General features: G+C 36.4%; 1 protein-coding gene across 2 annotated transcripts in view; it reads right to left on the bottom strand.

The window, feature by feature from the left end:
• CDC37L1 (cell division cycle 37 like 1) overlaps window positions 1-12,426 on the bottom strand; it is a 28,864-nt gene extending 16,438 nt beyond the window's left edge. For both annotated transcript variants that reach the window (XM_037797030.1, XM_037797029.1), the window contains exons 1-4: window positions 12,125-12,426; window positions 7,881-8,162; window positions 3,798-3,891; window positions 238-353 (exon numbers count right to left, since the gene is read on the bottom strand). In XM_037797030.1, the coding sequence (XP_037652958.1) occupies window positions 238-353; window positions 3,798-3,891; window positions 7,881-8,162; window positions 12,125-12,256 (624 nt within the window). In that variant the 5' untranslated portion in view covers window positions 12,257-12,426. The remainder of the gene's footprint in view (window positions 1-237; window positions 354-3,797; window positions 3,892-7,880; window positions 8,163-12,124) is intronic.
• Window positions 12,427-22,428: the final 10,002 nt, after the last annotated feature.

Raw genomic sequence — 22,428 nt, 5'->3', positions numbered from 1 at the left:
TTGATTTAATACTGTGATTAATGTTTGGATTTTTAAAACATGACTTTCTAATTAGTTAAAAAAAGAAAAAGGTTTATAGTATATGGGAATAACAGAGATGATGGTCGGTGGGGGGGAACACAATGGAAAAAAGGTTAGCATGTGCTTTCATTTGAAGTAAATAATGTAAAAAACAAAAAACAAAAAAGAAATCAGAATTCTACTAAGCATCCCAGAAATTCAAGTTACAGATAATACCTGTTCAGCTTCTAGATGAAAACACCATAAAATAAGATATTTAGCAGTTTCTTCACATACAAGGTATGGATGGTCAGACAAAAATCTTTGACTATCATCCCATCGGCTCAACATACCTGTAAAAAGAGAATTAAACCATGAAAGTCAAGTATTTTCTTACTTTCTAAAGGGAAAAAATGCTATTTTACAATGATTCTCTTTAAAGCCAATGCATATTACCAGAGCAGTATATTAAGGAAAAAGAGTAAATGAAGAAGGATAACACTCTTCAAAGCAATGCCCAGTTGCTTCCAAAATTAACAGAAAGTTTATCTCAGATAATTTGGCTAAAGTAGGGTGACCAACTCCTCCTGGTTTGCCTGAGATTTTTCCAGTTTAAAGCTGGAAATCCTGCATCTGGAGAATGCTGTCACTCCTGGGAAAAACCAGGAAGGTTGGTCACCCTAGGCTAAAGTGGTAATAGATGAATTCAAGACACTCAATATGACTTATTCAGAGAACAGAATTTCTTTCTATAAGATGGAAAAGAAAGCAAAACCTCAAGAAGCTATGCTTAGCAAACTTAAAAGATTCAGAAACACCACTTTATCTCTAATATATTAAAAAATGTATAAGATGATATGGTAAAATTTTGAAAGTGGGAAACCAATCCAAGTCAGTATTATGACAATAAATATACTTTAACTACTCAGTCATGATGTCTGTTTATGCATAGTAAACACAACAAATATTGATGTAATAAACTGTAGACATTTAGTATTATCTATAACTGTCAAATTTATTTGAAATCTTTAAAAAATTAAGGATATTTGAAAACAGCTGCCATTTTGTTTCAACATGGCAAATTAATCCAAATACTATTTAGATATATGGGTCGTCTTCTCTATACAAATAAATAAGAAATTAGGTAAAAAACTTAATACTGCTTAGGTAATCATGAAACCAGCCAAGTGTTGAGCTTTTAATTTTGTCCGATCAGCTTTACACTTGAATAAATTCCAACATAACAATATTAGATTTAGACTCGTTAGAGGTTTGGATGTTACTTAATCATCCTGGATATTTTATAAAGCCGTTTCAATGATTTGACAGTAAACCTTTCCTCTAGATACAAAATGAACCTCTATGTATTAAAATTCCACATAAGAACACAAATAAGAACAAAACCGAGGACAAATGTCTTACTGAAAAATATACACTTGCAATACATGGGTATTAACAGAAAATAGATAAATTTTTCCTCATTTAAAAAATGAGAATAAAACATTTTAGCATTTTCTCATAAAGAGTTTTAAATGCTTTATAAAGTTATTTTCCCAACACTTTGGATATGGTGATTAGGTCATTTTAAGTTCTGAGGATAAGAATGATTATGGAAGTTACTTAAAACTACTTCTCAAAGTATTATAGTTAAAGAGATGACTTCAGGGGACAGTGCTAAAGAAAGTATCACCTATATTTCTTATACCTGAAGCCATAAATAAATCCTGTGGAGCAATTTTGCCTTAGCTTTCTTACATTTCAGAAGAGGTCAATATTTTCAACTCAATCTACCATCCACAGAGCTTCGCTTCTCCTATTTACTTCTCCTTGGCAGCATCTTGACTCACTGAGGCACCAAAATCCTATCCACTTTAGTTTCTTTTGCAGGAAGGATAACATGAAAGGGTTAGTGACACTTGTAGGGGCCATGAGAAAGGTGTCATTAAATGTAAAAATTTACCTACCTATTTAATTCTTGAGAGAAATTAACACTTGAGGTTGATTATAGCTTTTATTTATCTGAGATATACTAGTCATTACTTTATTTAAAAAATATACACTAAATTATTATGAAATTGAAAAGTGTATTTTACAAGTAGCCCATAGAAACCTTTGTGGGAAGAGTGAAGAATTTTATGAACAAAATGCGTAAAGATAGTCAAATGCTTAAGGGAACAGAACATACTTGAAATTACGTTATTTTGGAATTTGTAAACAAATTTGTATACGAATAGAAAGGGACAATCTACCATGATAGCTAAGAAAACACACTCTAGAGCTAAATTGCCTAGGTTCGAATATTGGCTTTACCACTTACTAGCTTTGGGATCTTGGACAAGTTCCTTTATTTTTCTGTGTTTTTGTTTCCTCCTCTGTAAAACAGAGCTAAAAATAGTACCTAACTGACAGGATTTTGTTAGAATGAGTTAATACACATAAAGCACTTAGAACAGTGCCTGACATGTTATTAAATAATCAATAAATGCTAGGTGTTATTAGCATAATAGTGAACAAATCATTCAATAAATGTTTCTGTTAATCCTTTGCTTAAGGATACCCAGTCATTTAAACTAGCCAACCAATTTCCCTGAATACTTGAAAACTCTCACTTTGACAAATCAAAATATTTCAATAATTGTGTGCTATTTCACCTATACATTTCCCTGGTGAACATCTAAATCCCAATTCATTCGTCAACTCTCACAATTCCAAGGGAGAACTGTTTATCCATTATTTTCTATTATAAGTAATACTGCAATGAAAATATGTACAGTATCTTCAAATACTATTCTTGAATTTAAAACATGAAATTACACAGAATATACAGCCTATTTTCTTTTTTTAATGAAAAGTTTTTGAGAAAAATCATTATTTTATGAACAAATGAATTTCAAAATAAAGAAGAAAAAAATCCTCCATCTTGACAGAACTGATACATGACTGAAATTCTAATACATAGGGGGGAAAATAGGAAAAATATTTCAAAATGCCATTTAAAAAGCTTATTAACATACCGCAAATCAAAACCAGATTTACTAAATTCACATATTATTTGGGATCAAAAAAGATACACTTTGAAGCTTGACTCCTAACAGTTCCCATTAGAGTTTTCACTCCAGCATTATCAGACTGCTTATAATTCTCAGAACACACCATGCTGTTTCATGACTCTGTGCCTTTGTACATGCTGTCACTATTGTCTTATTTCCCTAATCTACATGGAGAACTCCTATCTATTCTTCACAGCCTGGCTCAGATGCTACCTCCTCTGTGGAGCCTTCACTTACATTACTTCATTTACTTTACCCAGCCCACTCCTCATCTACAACAGAAAAAACTATTTCTTCAGTGTTTGTACATGCTTCTATTACTGTACTTATCTGAATAACAGAGAATCTACCTGAATTATATGATATAGCCTCATATCCAGAGCCTGCAAAAAATGAATGTCAATCTTATAACCATAAGATAATCAGATACCAAGGTAGCAAAAGGGAAAAAGGAAAAAAAAAACTGGTTGGGAAATGGGGGTAAAGAATAAAGAAAGACTGTGCCTTAGAGGGTAGTATTATATAACTATATTATGAATTTTGTTTCACTTCACAATTTAGTTTGCTCTGTCAAACTCTTTTATTTAAAACAAAGTCTACAACTAGAGCTGTACAAATGAGTCAGGAGTAGCAACACAAATGGCAACTGTCATTTACTGTTTTGGATTCTCATTTTATAAATCAATGTTTTGTACATGTACATGGTACCAAACATTACAAAAGAACGAACACAAGTAGTATACTTACCAAAATGTCTGATTTTTTGCTCATATTTCTGCATAAATGATTCTGATTTATCTTCATCTTCTGTTTCTTTTCTTTTATCTTGATTAATAAAACTCTAAAAAAATACACAAATTAAAATCAGATTTTATATTCAAATTGAGTCTTCTTTCTCATATACCAAATGCCTACCAATCATCCTTATAAAAACCATAAAAAGGTGACATGGTTTTATATTCATACTATATCATTAAATTCATTTGTTAAATTCTTTACGAAAAATTTTTAAATTTTCTTGTACGGGAATTTAGTTTTGTTTATAATTATATATAAATGAAAAATTATAGCACTGTCTTAGAAACCATACAGAAAAACATGTGAATTAATCTTCTAAACTGAATTTCCCTGTAAAGTGTAGGTACAGAAAGATCCTTTATGTGAATAATTCACATGTGCATTATTCATTTCCTATAGATATATGCAATTCTAATCTTTGGAGTTCTTATTGGAAACAAACTCCAAAATTCGAAGCATACAGAGGATACAGTATATTTACTACAAATTCTCTGTTTAGACATAAACCAAAAATAGACCTTTGCCACATGTCTAATAAACTTTTCTTAGGAAAGACCAAACAGATTGATTCCTAAACCAATTACAAATTTTTATTAAGGAAGTACTTATTTTCAGTTAAGTAATTTAAGAAACTGACCAAGAGGAAGTTTTTATCTAGCCAGAAAAATTGGCAGAATGGTTTCTCAGAACATTCTGTGATCACATTAATACCCTGAAATCATTAATGCCAAAAATGAAAATCGCAAAGTAGCTCTCTAACAGTTTATAATCAGAAAGCATTCAAAAGATTATAATTTCCAAATAAAAGCATTTTCCCTGCCATCTTGATTAGCAGTGTCCAACAGAAATATGTGAGCCATAACTGTAATTTAAAAATTTCTATTAGCCACATTAAAAAGCAAAAACAGACGAAATTAATTTTAGTAACATTTCAGTTAACCAAACATACCTAAAATATTATTTCAACATGAAAGCAATAAAAAAATTAATAATGAAATATTTTACATTTTTTTGGTACTAACTCTTCAAAATCTGGTGTGTATTTTAAATTTATAGCACATCTCAATCGGGACTAACCACATTTCAAGGCTCAATAGCACATGGAGTTAACAGCACATCTGGCTAGTGGCTATTATTGAGTTGGACAGCTCAGTGCTCTCAATTCTCAAGCTCCCAGAAAAAAAACCAATGTACAATTTTGAACAAATGACTAAAACATAAATATGGTCCTAATTAATTTGTGGTATAAATGTAGGCTATGTTAGAACCTAAGTTTAAGGAAAAAATTAATAGCATAGAAAAAATGAAAATACTTGCTTCATGACCACTGTGTGTGTTCAAAAGAAGGTAAGTTAACTTTATAAAATAAAGGAACATGGTTTTGGCCATTCCCTTTGGAAGATAAAAGATTTTAAATAGTTTTGGGGTATAAATGCAAAGCAGAAATGAAATAACACTTAAGAAGACACACCCTTTAGAACTATATATATATGTATTTATGTATAGCGAGGGAGAGAGAGAGAGCAGCAAATTATTTAGATAAGGCAAATAAGAGTGATTGAGAGGGTGGGGATGGAAGTGAACGCCAGGTGGACAGAAATATATAGTGTTATGGGCTAAGAAACCTAGAAAATAACAATGGTTAAGGATAAGATGAATGTGGATTTAGATGAGAATGAGTGGACTGCTTGAGGATTAAGTTTAGTAAAAATAAATATAAGTACTATTTTACAAATTAGTAGAAAATAACTGAATTTCAATGTCCTAAATTGGTTGCAGACTAAAGATTTAAATACTTTTTTTAAACATTCCACAGTATACGTCTAGATAGGTGTGTGTGATATGGGTGTATATCTATTTGTTAAAATTGTACACTTAAAAGATTTGTATGTAAGTCTTACCTAAAAATAAAAACTAAAAAAATTAATCAAGCAGGGTGGGGAGTAGGGAAAGGTATAGATGAAACAAGAATGGCAGAATGATGGTAGTTGTTGATGTGGAACATGGGGTTCAATATACTGTTATGTTTTCTTTGCATATGATTGAAATTTTCCATAATAAAAAAGCTTAAAAAAAGAGGTCCAAATTTACTCTTACATAGTATGCCCATAATGGGTTAATTAAGGGAAATGATGATGTTTGAAGGCCTACCCTATTCTCTGCATAGCTGTATTAACATCCTCTCTGTTTCAAGTTCAGAGAACAGTAATAATGGATAATATATAAAATCCAACTTTGTTGTAAAGCTAAAACCTTCTAGCTTCTATGAAATTGTTTCCTGAAGTCATTTTGGCATAACGGAAAAAATTGAATCCCCAAATAATTACACCCATCAGCATGTTCTTAGACGTATGTCTCTCCAAAATAAACAATACAGATTATTGTTCTTTGATATATAATTGTATCATTTGATTCCATATTAAAACATTAGTTCATGAAGTTATTAGTCTTTGCCATTTTCTCTGTTTCTTGGGCATTTCGAAATCAATCTTTAGAAACCCTAGTTTTCACTGGAAAACAAAGGTATAAAAACCTGAGTAGTTTGAGAAGGATGGAATTTAAAATGTCCAACGAGGCCAATTTCCTCTATTATTTCCATTAATAACAGACATCAATTTCATTTTTAAAAGCATCTTAATAAAGGAGACTCAATAACTTCCTTTGCATTATATTAGTCTCTCTATCTCACAGTCAGGAATTTCTGCCTCACATTTAACCCACCACTGTGTATCAAGTTACTCTACTTTGCAGTTTCTTCATTTATAAAATAAGGTGGTTGAATTAAAGGAATTCTAACACTGGTCACCAACATAAGGAGTATACAAGATAACCCCATGAGATCTAGGGGAAAATATTTTATAACTTCAATTTAGATTTTTATCAAATCCTTATAAATTCCCATTGTTGTGAATGTTTTAAAATGTATGTAATATTTGTTCAGCAGTACACACATATAAACAAATATTTGAGTCTGGTCAATTAAACTGGAGTCTGTGCTCTAAAGCAGGAGTTTTCAAACATTTTGACTACAGTTTAGGTGAAGAAACAGAGTTTACATTGTGTCCTAATACACACACACATCCTTAAAACACAAGTTTCAGAATATAATACCAACCCTTTCTAAGTAAGATGCACTCTGACATTTTCTTCTCTATTCTCTCTCTTTTTTAAAGTTGCTTGGAACGCACTGAATTGTTTTCACAACTTAAGTTGGTCATGACCCACAGTGTGAAGAACACTGCTCTAATGTGCACTTTTAGCAATAAACTCTCTATGACTTTGCTACAATTTAAGCTGATTTCTTCTTCAGATAAGAAAGCCAAAGAATAAGGCCTTATAATCCAGTGAGAAACAGACCACTGCTCTTAAACTACTAACTCCTTGGCAAAAGTACTGTACCATTTAACTAAAAGACAGAAGAGTCAAAAATATTTCTGAAGGGCCCTTTCAGTACTAAGTCCAGATTACTATCTGAGATTTGCTAAATACACATTGGTGAATAAACAGTGAAGATTTTGTTTTATTTGATAAATCCAGTAACTGTATACTTTAGCATTACAAAACTGATAGCAAGCTGATAGAACAGCAACATCAGAAAGCACTCAATATCTGAGCCTAACCACTTGCAAGGCCCCACACTACCTGCCTTTAAGACATTACCTTATTTAATTGTCACATCTTCCCTATGATATAAGGTGCCTATAATTCTACTTTACAGTTAAAGAAACTGAAGCTTAGAGATGTTAAGTGACTTGCCCAAGGTCACAAAGCCAAAATGTGACAAAGCTGAGATTTGAGGCAGCCTGATTCCAGACCCCAGTTAAATCCAGTGTGCTACACTGCAGCCACGTATTTGTATTAAGGACTACTCACATTAGACACTATTGGGAATACTGTTTTCTTTAACAAGCACTTTTCACAATCTCTGTCAAAATTGAATACTGTTTACAGGATTCTGTTGATTTGCTACTAAATATTGCACAACTAGTTTATACAGACATTTCTAACAGTTTATTCTGTTAAGGGTCATACCTTATTAAAAACATCTTTGCCAATGGCATCCATGTTCCACAGACACATTCTCTCTCTTTGTACTAGAGCCTCTTCTTTCTGTCGCCATTCTTCTTCCCGTTGCCTCAGTTCTGATACTGCTGTTTGTGCTTTGGCATGTTCCTGATCCAAGGACTCAGAGTTATGCAGTGCTAAGCTACCAAGTTTCTGCTGCGCTTCAGCGAGATTCCATTTGCAAGCCACAGAGCTTTTCACAAACTCTTTCTGCTTTTGGCAAGCCAGTTCAATCCCATGGCTATATATCTGGATGAAAGGCAAAATTCTATTTGTAAGAAATGAAGAAGGCAAAGGGTATGTTAGTGCAGTACAGTTCAATTTTCTTTTATTCAAAGGATTTCTGTTCAACGTTTTTAGTAACTAGTTTATCCTCCTTCAGTGTATGCAGTTACATTTTTGTATTGTAGGCCTTGTTTCAGCTACCAGACTCTAGGCTTCTTCGTTAGCCTGCATCCCTTCCCCCAAAACTAATGAACAATAAGCCTAGCAATTAGCAGTGTTTTGCATGTAGCTGGTGCTCAACAAATGTGATTTATAGTCTTCATAATCCTGAAACAGCAGAATAATGAAAACAAAAGTTTAAATCCAGTTCATCATTTGACCATTCAACATGTTGAAAACTGGATGTTTTGCATTTTGTTTTACAAGGTCTTCAGTGCAAAGAACCTTTTATTTAGAAGCAATCCCTTCTTGGTTCCTATTTTCTTTCTGTATTATCCCACTCCTCTGCGATCTGAGAAGTTCTTGTTAGAAATTCCTATTTATAACTCACTATATCAGAGAAAAATCCTTTAACTTAATCCTAATCAAAATAGAAATTTCTATTTATAACTCACTATAACAGAGAAAAATCCTTTAACTGAATCCTAATCAAAATAGACAGTTATTAAAATTTTTAAAAAGGCACCAACTGGCCCACCCCAGTGACTTTGTTTCACTCATAAGTAATAATCATTAGTTTTAATATTTAGTGAATTGTACCACATAAGGCACTGTGACAGGCATTTGATTCCTTACATTCCTTAGCTCTATAAAATAAAAACTGCATGCACAATCTTTGATTGCTTAATTAAATGTAGATCAATTCCACTTATTCAGAATAATTTCTCTCCAATCTGTTCCTTTACCTGCATCACTACTGCCTTGCCTTAGTTTAAGGTCTTATAACTTAACATCTGAATTATATATATACAGACTGCCTGCCTTCAGTTGTTTCCTCCCACGCCATTCTTCACTCTACTAGAATGCAGTGATCTTCCAAAAACACAAATCTGATCATTTTACTCCTTCTTACAGTCTTGGAATAAAGACTGTGCCACCCATGGTCCTTCATGATCTCACCTCCTGTTAATTAACTCACTAGACTTACTTCCAGTTACTCTATTACTTATCCCACCCCCACCCGACCCCCAAAATTGGAATCCCTCTCCTCCTTGGTAAGTTCATCATGGTCATCTTTGCAGATTCTGGCATTAGTCCTCTAAGCTCTCTCCTATCTATTTCCCTCCCCACTCAGATACTTCTATCATGGTCTTTTTCACACAATATTGCATTTATTTGTTTTCTACAGTATTAGCTTCTAAATGAAAGATAATAAATAAACCTCTACTCTATGGAACAGACTAGGTGGTGGTAAAGAATTCTGAAGAATGGTCCCTACTTACTTGCTAAGTCTTCAGGCAAACTTAGATCTCTAAGGGGGCAAATGTGGAGATCTAATTTGGTATTCAGATAATTTACTCATTCATAGGTTTGGGACCCAGGTACCACATGGTCATGCCCCTAACTAATCAAGTAAAATATTTTCATTTTTTGCTATCTTAGATTAGAGATCAAGAATAACTGTGGACTAGCTATACTTAAATAGGGGACAGGAAAAAGAAAAAATAAAGTAATAAAGTTTATTTTGTAAGAAAAGACAAATATATGTTACAAATTGCAACCTGGATAAATGGAGATATCTTGAATTTTCTAATTATGTGGGAGAAAATATTCATTTCTTAAATCAAACACTGAAATCTTATTTCTGAATTCTAAAAATGATTTATGTTTAACAAATTCTTCTCCACAGATTAACCAGACAACATTTGGTCACTTTAGCAAACTATCCAACATATGATTAAATAAAATATTACGGGCAATTTTATTCTGTGAACATATTGAGGTTTTAGAGAAATATTAAATAAGATTATATTTTAATAAACATAAATGCTAAAAAGGAACTCTTTTTCTGTCACCAGCAAGCTAGCCAGGGATTGGACCTTTCAGTGGCAGCTGTGGGGGTGGTGGAGGTGGCAGTGGAGGAACTGTTTGGCATTAGGGTAACTTATGTAATTTAACATAAAAAGTTCTCAAACAAGATCTCTAAATTCCAATCTGCCTTTATTGACATCCATAGGATCTCAGAACTATACATGACATGACATTAAAATGTCTAGGTTCCTCATATTTGATAAAATTAAACCAGTTGTTTTTTAAGATTATAAAATGTTTACAAATAGAACTGAACATTTTATTCTTTACAAGTATTCCAATCCCAAAACTTAAGTCCTAAAACCAGCAAGACAAATAAGTCCTTTAAGTTAAGGTTTGTTACAAACACATGAACTAATGTAGAATTAGTAATCACTTTGCAAATTTTAACACCATTCAAAGATAGATTTGACCAAATAACATTCTACAGCACTTCCCAGCCTGGGCAGTGCAGGAGGTGGGAAAAACACTGGACTCGGAGTCAGAAATGGGTTGTAGTTTTAGCTCTGCCACTAACTAGTTATATGGCCTCAGGGAAATCACTTTTAATGAAAGACAAGCCTACCCACTTCCAAAATCCTTTTCAGCTACACAAGTTTATGATTCCAAGTGCACAAGTAAACAATAAGATACATACTTTTTTTTAATGCAGTTTCTCTTAGTTATTTCTGTGATACAACAATGCACTGAAATTCTTGAGACCTTTTTTTCTCCATATGCCTTTAAACTGAAGACAGCAGCTGCTGTGCATTCTTTTCTTCCTCTCTGTAACACATCATAGGCTGTCTTTTGCATATAGAGATGACACTACTGATCCATAATTAGTGGGTGACTACTGACCCATCAAATCTCATTTGGTCCTCCTGAAAAATGTCTTGCACTTTCCCAGTGGCAGGCTAGCTGAAGTACAGTCTGTGGGTATGAAACAGCATTTTTCTCTGTGTGAAGCCAACTAACCCCGTTAGCTGGACATAGGATCAGTGGCCCTACACTTACTAGCAAACGATTTAAATCACTCATCCTATTAACATCCAGCAAAATGAGTCTAGAGAAAAACGCTATCAAATCTATTACACTCTCAAGGATCCCTTCCGCAAGAAGCCTGGAAGGCAGAAAACCTACAATCCACTTCATTGAACATATTAGTGTTTACTCTGTAATCCTGGGAAATGCTTTCAAAATACATTCTAGTTAGGAGAAAAATAGGGGCAAGACGATATAAGTATGTAAGTACTCCCTAAGATAGAACCCCGAAAAATCTTCAATGATCTATCACATTTAGATAGGTTTCAGAGGAAGGAAGGCCTGAGAGGGCAGTCTGAAGGAAAAGCCAAGTGTGTGCCTATTATGTTTTTATTGGCGACGAATGACGTGAAGTGTAACTAAAAACATGACAGAAAGAGGGACCTGGTCATGCGAAAGGGAGAGATGTATGCCAGCATCAAAAGCCGAGTTTACAGAATTTGCTCAGACGTCAAAATCGGTGAAATAGGATCTGAAATCGTCATTAAGTCGGAAAGTCAGTGAAAGACTGAACTACAATCATTTACTGTTCTTATCAACTATGCACAAGCATTAAAGCTTTTAACGGAATAAAGTGCTCGGATAAAAGCACACACGAGAGGACAAAGGGTCAATGCTATAGTGTATGCCGCTCCAAATCTGCGTGCTGTCGGGATGGGGTGGGGAGAGCGTCTTCCAAGGATGGGGAATCAGTCTATGTGAAAGAAAAAGTGTGCGTGGAGGTGGTGGTTGAGAACATAGGGCCAACTCCTATACCCCCTTAGAAGATGCTACAATAGCGGGGAGACGGCAGCAAGCACCCCGCACCCCAGAGGTGAGATGGGGGTGCAGAACAGGACACAGAAGAGGGCCAGGGAGACTGGAAACTCTAAGGGACTTGTGGACAGCAACGGCACCTCCCCATCCTCCCGCAGAGCGCTGGCCCCTCTCACCTGGGCGCCGCCGCCTGGCAGCTGAAGGCAACGGGGGGAACTGCGGGACACGTCCAAGTCGCTCTCTTCCTCAGCCTCACTCTCCGCCCGGGGGAGACTCCAAGGTCCCGGCGGCGGCCACGGCTGCTCCATGTCCGGCTACCCCCGACTCTACAACTGCCACCCTCGACTGCCTCGGTGGGAGTGAGACCTGCGGCACGTAGTTAGACGCCCCTGCCGCTCGGGGTTGTTACTACCCAGAATCCCTCCGCTCACCACAGACGCTGATGCACGTCCACGACAGCTGGGCCTCGCCACCGGCGGACGGCGGAAGGAGATGGACTCGACTTGTGCGTCACTTCCGGATGGGAGGGGAGGGGCCGTCTGAGGTTAATCCCTGAGTCTGGGCGTAGGGAGTGGGTTTGGAACACTTTTTAGTTCAGACCACTGTTCTTGGAAACCTTTCACCGCTGCCGACTTGCATCTAATGACGCAGCACTTAGTGAAACGTTTGGGAAGTAACTTATCTAGTGCCCTTTGCGGTGTAAACGGTGGGTCCTGGACTCTGGGAAGTGCTAAGGCCAAGTGTCCACTTCGCATGTTGCTTAAAATCTGCAGCTCATTCCTGTACACTAATACATAAACCAGTAGTTCTGAGGTTAGGTTGCGGAAAGCAGGAGAATTTAGAAAAGTAGAGCCAAATTTCTTCTCTTCCAATTACAAGGAACGAGAGAGTCCTGCAAAACTTGACAGAGAGAATGTGTATCGCAAAGATGAAGTACTGGCGGAATGAGCACGGGTTTAAAAAATTTAGACGAGAATCGCTAATAGCGAATGTGTAGGGAAGGCTTCTTGTATCTCTACGTATCTCGTTTACTCCTAAAGATTTGTGCTACTATTATCCTCTTTTTTTTTTTTTCAAGTGGGGGAAATAGACGCAACATTCCCGAGGTCACAGATCTAAAGGGAAAAATTGGAATCCAACCCAAGGAGCCGGATTTCAGAACTTGCAAGTTAATCAGGCCTGACTCATAATTAAGAGACCCAAGTAACAAAACACCATTTTTTTAATCAATCAGATTGGCAAAAGTTTCGAAGCTTGTTAATACTGAGTAGTGACAAGATGTGAGGAAATGCTGTTACCTAAAATGTCATTTGTGTTAAGCTTTGGGACGGGAATTTGACAATGTCAAAAGTTTAAGTGCTTTACTCTTTGATGCAGCAATTTCACTACCAGGAAATTATCCAACAGTTAATTTTGCATTAATGTCACGAGATTTATCTACAGAGATGTTTATTGCATCTTGGTAATGAAAAAAAAAAGGTGGGGGGGGACAATCTAATTGCCCATCAACAGAGGAACTTAAATTATGGTATATTAATGCAATAGGACATTATCAGTCTTTAAAAAGAGTAAAATAGAACTAAATGTGTTGATATGAAAATATCTCCAAAATGTATTGAGTTTAAAAAAAATCAAGTTGCAGAATTGGATATATATCTACATGTGTATATATATGTTGTGTATGTAATATGTGTGTATGTATGTATAGAGATGAAGGGGGGTAAAGGAGAAAGAGAAAGAGTGATCCTGTTTGTGTAAAAACAAGTCTCTGGATGGGTGTGAATATAGAAAATTTCTGGAGAGTAAACAGTAAACCATTCATGATTATCTCTGGCAGGTAAGACTGGGGATGAAAACTTCTGGAGCTAAAAGGGTATTCCTGTATTGTGCTGTTTGAATATTTTCCAATTATACCTGAAGAATTAATTACAAATAAAAGTCGAGAAGCACTGTACCTAAACCTTTTGAGTTTATAAGAAAAAGCCATGGGAGAAAATGGAAACGCAAGGAAAAAAAGGAAACACGTTTTTCTCTTTGCTACCATGAAGCCACAGAGTACTTTGAGCAATGCCTGGCATAAAGCTCTGTGTAAATGCTAAGTGTTGTTGTTGTTGCTATTGATAATTGGTTTTCTTCCTATCACTGTCACTGATTCTCAGTCTCCTTGTATGTCTCCTCTCCTTCTAGCTCCCCTCTCATATTAAACTTCCTCAGATTCTGGCCAGCGAGGAGGAGCTTGGCTATTCCTGTGGCTTTAAATAACATCTGTATATTGACAACTCCCAAATTAAAATCTGAGCCCTGATCTTGTCTCAGCGCTTCAGACTCGTGTCTACCTGCTCACTTGATATCTCTGTTTTAATGGCTCATGTACATCTTAAATTTAACATGTCCTAAAAAGGAACTCTTGATCCCACCTCTTCCTCAAACCTCTTCTTCCTGTCTTCTCCATGTCAATAAATGGCACTTGCATCAAGTTCAAAACCAGGAAGTCAGCCATAATTTCTCCCTCTTTACCCTCCCATATTTAAACAAACAGCAGTCCTGTTGTTTTTATCCCCAGATACATCTTGAATCTGGCTACTTCTCTCCAGGTTTCCTGCTTCCTCCCTAGTCCAGGACACTGTGATCCCTCTCCCAGGACTATCATAGTAGTCTTTGATGCCTCTTTTCCACTCTTGCTCATTATAATTTCTTTTCCACACAGTTGTCAGAGAGAATTTTAAAGAATATGTAAATCAGATCATGTCACACTTTTACTGATTCAATCGTACTCTTTCAGCGCAAATAACTGAAACCCTAGCTAACAGAGACTTGAACCTATTTAACAAAAAGGATCAAGGGATTAGTTTAGCATTTTCATGATGTTACCAAGGAACCAAGTTCTTTCAGTCTTTGCTCTTCACCATCCTAAGTCTGTTGACTTTGATCTTTAGGCTTGTTTCCTCATGGTTGCAGGATGGCTGTCACAGCTGTGGACATTACATCCAAACATGACAGCAGCTAAAGCAGGAAGGGAGAAAAGGGAGCCTGGGGCTCTCAAATCAAGAAGGAAACTATTTCTCAGAATCTTCCAGAAACTTCACCTTATAATTTGTTGGCCAAGACTGCCTTGAATTATTTTTTATTTCATTCTGTGGGGCTGGATGCATTGCCACTCAAACAAAATTGAGGTTCGCATAGCAAGGAAGAAGAGGTTATGACTGTTGGGTAGGCAATCACACTGCCTGCCATACCTGCTTAAAATCCTGTGCAATGTAGTACCAGCCACACTCTCCAGTGTTCTCTCTTAAAACCCATCTCCCCACTACCACCCAGTCCCAGATCTCTCTTAGTATGCTCATTGGCCTTCTTTCAGTTCTTCAGACATACCGATTTCTTTCTTGACTCATGGCCTTTGCATTTGCTGTTTCTTTTGCCTCAATATCTTTTCTCTCTGTTCTTTGAAGGTCTTGCTTGTGATCATGTTTGTCTCTTAGGTCTCAGATCAAATGTCACGTACTCAATGAGACCAACCTTGCCACTGGGTCTAAATTAGGTTCTCTCTCCCTCTCCAACCTGTAACCTTTTATCTCACCATCTTGGATATTTCCTTCCTAGCATCCATCACTTTATTTTCTTATTTATGTATACTTGTTTATTATCTTTTTACCCCACTAGAATGAAGTCTCCATGAGGGCAAAGATGGTTTCTTGTTCATTCTTACATTTCCACTGCCCACTGTGGTACTTGGCACATATTAGGTACTCTATAAGTATGTTTGAATAAATGAATAGGGAACAAATAAGTGGATGGAGATTGGGATAAAAGGGAGGGTGCAGGATTAAATAAATGCCGGAGAGGGTGAAAAGGGAACAGAAGAAAGTATATTTTGTTATGAGAATGGGTGAATATGCTGTCATAAGAAGTAGCCTCATCTTGAACCATTGCTGACTTCAGGGCATAAATCCTGTGCCCAGGTACAATGGACACGTTTTTACAAGTCTTGGAGCTTAATCATACTCTTTTCTACTTTCTTATGTTGGATAATAAATATAATTCCTTGGAAATTGCTGTGGGTCATAAGTTGCCTACTAGTCCCAAGGACATAGAGCTAGCCAGCTGAAACTTAAAGGAGCAAACTGATTTTTTCAGAACAGAAATTACTTTAAACTGTAAGGATATGGACTATGAAACCCAAAATGCCCAAGGACAGTCCTTTTGGAAGGGTTTATGTAAGTTTTGCACCTACAAATACCAGTGAATAAAAGTACAAAGAGTAACATATGAGTTTGATTCATGAACTCTAATAAAGTTTTGTGAAACAGATCCCGTGTGTGAGACCAGACCCCATATGACTTGAAAATTGTTAAAAGCGATTCAGTTGCAATTTGAATCCTTCTTTGGAAGTATTCCTGATACTTGGGAACCATTCTCAAGAATTGTGTATACTTAAAGAAATACACAAATTGCCAGCTCTTGTTTTGGATATTCACATGGAGGCTGCTTTTTTTATAATGCAGTGCTTCTCTTTACCCTAAATGGATTTCCCTCTGAATTGACTGTAAGGTATTACACATCAGAATTATTTTCTTACCTCATCTGCATTTGAAGTGAATATTTTCTCTCTGTGTGTAAACTTTCCATGGAAGGGAATTTCACAGTGACACCACCAAGAATCCTCTTTCAATGAGCTACATTAGGACAGAAGGAGATCCCCATAAGGATAGGATTGCTTTTTTTTTTATCTAAGTAAATGGTAAAGAATTTTAAAAAATTTATTGTGAATATTTTAAACACAAAAAAGTACACAATATTGCAATGAACCCCCAATATTCAACAATTCAACAATTCAAATTCAACAGTTATCAAGATTTTGCTACATTTGTTTTATCTATGTCTTTTATCCATTTGCTGGAGGATTTGTAAGCAAAATCTCAGATACCATATCATTTTCCCACTACATACTTTAATATGCATCTCTAAACAATGTTGATATTTGCTTTACATAACCACAAAGAAACTATCATACCTATCAAAGTTAAATTACTCAGTATTATCTAGTGTCCAAACTATAATCAAATTTCACCAATAGCCTCAAATCTTCTATTTAAATTGGTTTATTTGAATCTGGATCCCAACAAAGTCCACATATTACATTTGGTTAAGTCTCTTAAGTCTTTTTAAATATAGAGCAGTTCCATCCCCTTTATTAATTTGTTTTAAATCATTGACTTCTTGCAGATTAACTGGGTCAGTTGTCCTATAGAATATCCCACATTCCAACTATATGTGTTTTCTTCATGGTGATGTCATTAATATGTTCCTCTCTCCTCCATATTTTCTTTAAATGAAATTAGCTTTAGATCAGCACTATCCAATAGAACTTTCTGTGATATCTGCACTATGTAATACAATAGCCACTAGTCCATGTAGTGCTTTAAATGTGACTAGTGAAAGTGAGAAACTGAATTTTTAATTTTAATTAATTTTAATTTAAATAGCCACATTTAGTGTCTTTTTAAACTATATTGGATAGCACAGCTCTAGTGGCTTGATTAGATTCAACTTCAACTTTTTTGGAAAAGTACTTCATAGGTACCCCCTAGGCATCACATAGGTAGGTATGTGATATCACCTATAGTGATGCTAGGTTTGGCAGTGGGTTCATATGATGACAGCCTGATCCCTCTGATGTAAAGTTACCCCAAAGGATATGATTTTAGCATTAATTTTTTTTAAACACCAACTTAACCAGAAATTATCTTTATGCAGTTTGTTAGAACTAGGAAAAGAGCCTAGTGTGGTTCACTGAACTCTTCTATACATTATAGCAAATGTCAAAATGGTGAACTTTTCTCCTCAGTATATCAGACTGTGAGAAAAGTAAACTGTTAAAGAACGTTTTCAAGAAAGAATTTGGAGAAGTCTAAATAGAAAAGGCAATTATTTCTTGGTCTTGAGGCTGGGTCTGTGCTTTAATAAAAAAAAAGATCAGTAATTTAGAAATGAGTCACTGCTGATATAATCCAGATTGATGTGCTTGGGGATCTTTTCTTTTCAGGCATTTATCACAAATGCGAATGAACTCATTTTGGAAACAATCTGCTGGTGTTATTCACACTTTCTAATAAATAATTCACTGGCTCAAAAGATTGCAGGGTCTAACATATGAGTTTATGGAGTCCACACATAAATTAATGACCTAGAACAGGACTTTGCAGGTCTTTTTATCACTTGTTATTGACTACAGCTTCCTTTGGAGAGACAACTGCCTTCAACAACAGGGTAAGAACATGATGGAGGGAAGAGGCCCTCTTTCCCTACCTGCTGCTTTGTCAGATAACCCAGGTAGCCTTTTGTTTTACTATAGGAGGGGAACTGATGGCAGGCTGTAGAGCTTGGCATGCACTGAACAATGGTTCTAAAACCTGTGTTGACTAACCCTACCCCTTTTAGACTCTGATGAAAGCTACAGACTATCTTTTTAGAAAAAAAAAACGCTATATGCACACGCAGGAAAGGTTGCCTATCGTCTCAAGGGGTTTAGGACCCACTAGACAGTTATGGATCACTGGTTGAGAAACCCTGCTCTGTAAGCAAAAGTAGCAGACACATATGCATGGATATTTTCATGGCATGTAACATAGGATGCTGGCCAAAAAGCTAAAGAAGCCAGTTTGTGGTCCTTCTTGTCTTCCCAGATTTATCTTTTTATGGTTTCTGCTTATTTTAAATTGTTTTTCTTTTTGGACTAAATACTTGTCAAAACAATTCAAATAGTACCTAAAGGTCTTCAGGTAAAAGTAAGTTTCTTCTCTACTTCTGAACCCCAGATCCCCTCCCTGGAGGCACCCACTATTACCAGTTTCTTGTGTATGCTTTCAGAAATATTCTGAGTGCCTATGTACATATCATATGGCCTTGTTCCATAAATGGCAGCATACTCTACACATCTTTTGTGCCATGCTTGTTTTTAGGTAGACACTAATCCAATATGACTTGTGTCCTTATAATAAGAGGAACTTTGGATGCACACAGAGAGAAGATGAACATGTGATGACTGAGGCAGAGATTGAAGCCCAAGAATTGCCAGGAGACAGGTGTGGAACATATTATTTCTTAGAGACACATCAGAGGGAAGATGGCCCTGCTCACACCTTAATTTTGGACTTCTGGCCTCCAGAATTGTGAGAGAATAATTTTCTATAGTTTTAAGCCATCCAGTTTGTGGTACTCTGTTACGGCAGCTCTGGCAAATTAAGACAACCTGCTTTCCTTCACTCCTGCTATTAACTGCCTTCTTCACCTTCTCCTTCTTCTTCTTCTTCCTGTTCCCTCCCCTTATAAAAGTATTCTTTTCTACATTATTTGAAAAGAAATGTTTACAAGTTAGTGTCCTATAATTTTTTTAAGATTGAAATGAAAATCCTAGCTATAATTATCTGTTTACCATGCTTTTATTCTTTGTTAATTAACTCTGGAAAAATCCCATTTGGGGCATGTACCATTTTCTTGGCTGGAACCAGGATATAAGCAGGATATGCTGATGTGTCATTTCTGCAATGCTGATGTCACTGCTGGCCAAACTTCACTGCAGAAATCCTCTGGGAATAAAAGTTGTTCATTGAGATCTGTTTGCTGCCACCAGAGGAACCCACACAGGTAATAAAGTACCTGAGGTTGTGTGAGTCCAATCCTTGAACGGTTTTGCTTGGCCTCCCCACAGTACCTGACTACTTTGCAAGACGGGCCAGAGGCATTGTATGTATAGCAACTTCCACATCTCCATGGCAGCCAGAAGTTTCAGGTGGCCATGGTGGGGGAAATTAACAGAGTGTAAATATTCACTGTTAACTCACTTAATATCTCCATGGCAGACTAGCAGAAACAGCTGTGCTTGAGCCTTCCCCACTCTGCAAATTTAGTTTAGCCCTGATGTGGTGGGACTTCCCCTTACCCAAGGTATATTAGCCCCTACGGACTGGCTTGACCATCTCTGTATTTAGCATCTATTCAAAGACAACTGGCTTTAATAACAGGGTAAGAACATGATGGAGGGAAGAGACCCTCTTTCCTCCTTACCTGCTGCTTTGTCAGATAACCCAGGTAGCCTATAGGAGGGGAACTGATGGCAGGCTATAGAGCTTGATGTGCACTGAACAATGGTTCTAAAACCTGTGTTGACTAACCCTACCCTTTTTAGACTCTGATGAAAGCTACAGACTCTTCTCAGAAAAAAAAAATGCTATATGCACATGCAGAAAAGGTTGCCTATCATCTCAAGGGGTTTAGGACTCGCGAGACAGTTATGGACCACTGGTTAAGAAACCCTGCTCTGTAAGGTATTTAGCAGAGCTTACAGTATCTGGTGACAAATAATCAACAATCACAGGAACAAATGTAAAACTGCTACAGTGACAGTTGCTACAAATAGGAGATATATAAACTTGGAATAAGGAGATTTGACTTTGTCAGGGAGAGAAGAGAGGTCTGGGTGGATATGTGCAATGTAAAACCCATACATTGTACTCTAGATAAAGGGTGCAGAGTGAGGAAAGGAAAGGACCTAGAAACATGGCATAGCCATGTAGGTCATGAATTTACAAAGGAACAGAGAAAGAATAGCCAGAATGGGAGAGAAACTAGAAGAGGGCTGAGCCCTAGAAGGCAAGCCAAGGAGAATCCATTATATCAAGATGTAAAAACAGGAAGAGCATAGACTGAGACGTGCTCGAAGGTTCAAGAGGATGTCTATGTTGCAGAGGCAGTTTTGTGGTTGGGCGCAGCTGGATTCAAATGGGGTTGCTCCCTTTGTTAGCTGTGGTCTGGGATACTATGTCTATAAAACAGGATAATATCTCCCTCAAAGAGTTATTTTGCTATACCAATATTCATAGCAACATTATTCAAAATAGCCAAAAGTTGGAAGCAACCCAAGTATCCTTCAACAGATGAATGGATAAACATAATGTGGTATATACATACAATGGAATATTATTCAGTCATTAAAAATTAAGTTCTGATATATTCTACAACATGGATGAACCTTAAAGACATCATGTTGTGTGAAATAAGCCAGTCACACAAAGACAAATATTGTATGATTTCACTTAAATGTAGTACCTAAGATAAGCAAATTCATAGAAACAGAAAGTAGATTATGGTTTACCAGGTGCTGGGAGTGGGGAAGGGGAAATTACTGCTTAATGGGTACAGAGTTTTTGTTTGGGGCGATGAAAAAGTTTTAAGATGGTGGTGATGGTAGCACAACATTGTGATTGTAATATCACTGAATTTTTTTATTTGAAAGTGGCTAAATGGGAAATTTTAGGTTGCATATATGTTACCAGAATAAAATTTTAAAAATTAATGAACCCTAATGTAAACTGTGATAATATTGTTTCATCAATGGTAACAAAGGACCACAATAATGCAAAATGTTAATAATAGGGGAAACTGTGTGTGTGTTGTGGGGGTGGGGTGGGGGGACTCTGCTGCATGCATGATTTTTCTGTAAACCTACAACTTCTCTATTAAAAAAAAATCACTAAATTGTACACATGAAAGTGGTTAAAATGAGAAATTTTGCTATATATATACTACCACAATTTTAAAAAAAGACTGTGGGGATTAAATGAATTAGCATAGGTAATTCTTAGGCACATTCTAGCACTTTGCAGGCCATCAATGAAGATTGTTTCCTCCCTTCCATGAAACCTTTGGCTACCTATTTATTCATCTGTTTTGGCTGTCACTCTCCTTGATGTCTTGGCATTGGTGTTGGTGACTTAACTGTGAGAGGGTTGGAGAATCAATGCAAGTCCTGTTCTGGTATATCACTGTACTAGTGTGGGTGCCAGCAAGTCGACAAATCCATGCTTTGGATGCTGGTGCCTGTCTATGTGCTTTAACCTCTTGGTATGCAGATAAAGCACCAGGAGCTGGGTACGGACATAATACATGCACCTTTATCATTCTGTTTTTTTTTTTTTGCTTCCAGGGGAAGGTATCTCCAGTTATTGAAATGCAGACCTAATTCTTGTCTCAGGATATCTTTCTGCACTGTTTTCAACTGCATAAATCTCCAAACTAGTAATAAATGACGTCACAATTTAGTATTTTATTTTCAGAAACAGCATTTGTCCCTCCCAAATTTTTCAGATTGGCTAGAAGCAGCCACTCCTTCCTTCCCTCTTTCGTTTTTGTCTGTCAAATGCAAGTGAATGGGGAAAAAATGCAATTTCTGCCACCGGCCAAGAATTCTTGCTCTGCTGGCCACCTTTGACGGTTTGGGGGAGTGTGTCTGTGGTTTCGGCAAACAGTACCCAATGGGAGATGACATAATTCAGTGTTCATCTTAGAGTAACTAAATCCCAGAAAAGGCTGGGCAATGCCATGAACAGACTGGCAAATATTTCTATTATTACTCACATGGGACACCTAATTTTAAACCTCTTTAAGAATTATCTTTGCATTTCCAATTAGCACACGTTTAATT

This window comes from Choloepus didactylus, chromosome 10 (assembly GCF_015220235.1).
Source record: "Choloepus didactylus isolate mChoDid1 chromosome 10, mChoDid1.pri, whole genome shotgun sequence".
In the NCBI taxonomy this organism is placed as follows: Eukaryota; Metazoa; Chordata; class Mammalia; order Pilosa; family Megalonychidae; genus Choloepus; species Choloepus didactylus.
The sequence above is the reverse complement of the archived record's forward strand: the minus strand, read 5'-3'. Positions and strand labels throughout refer to the sequence as shown.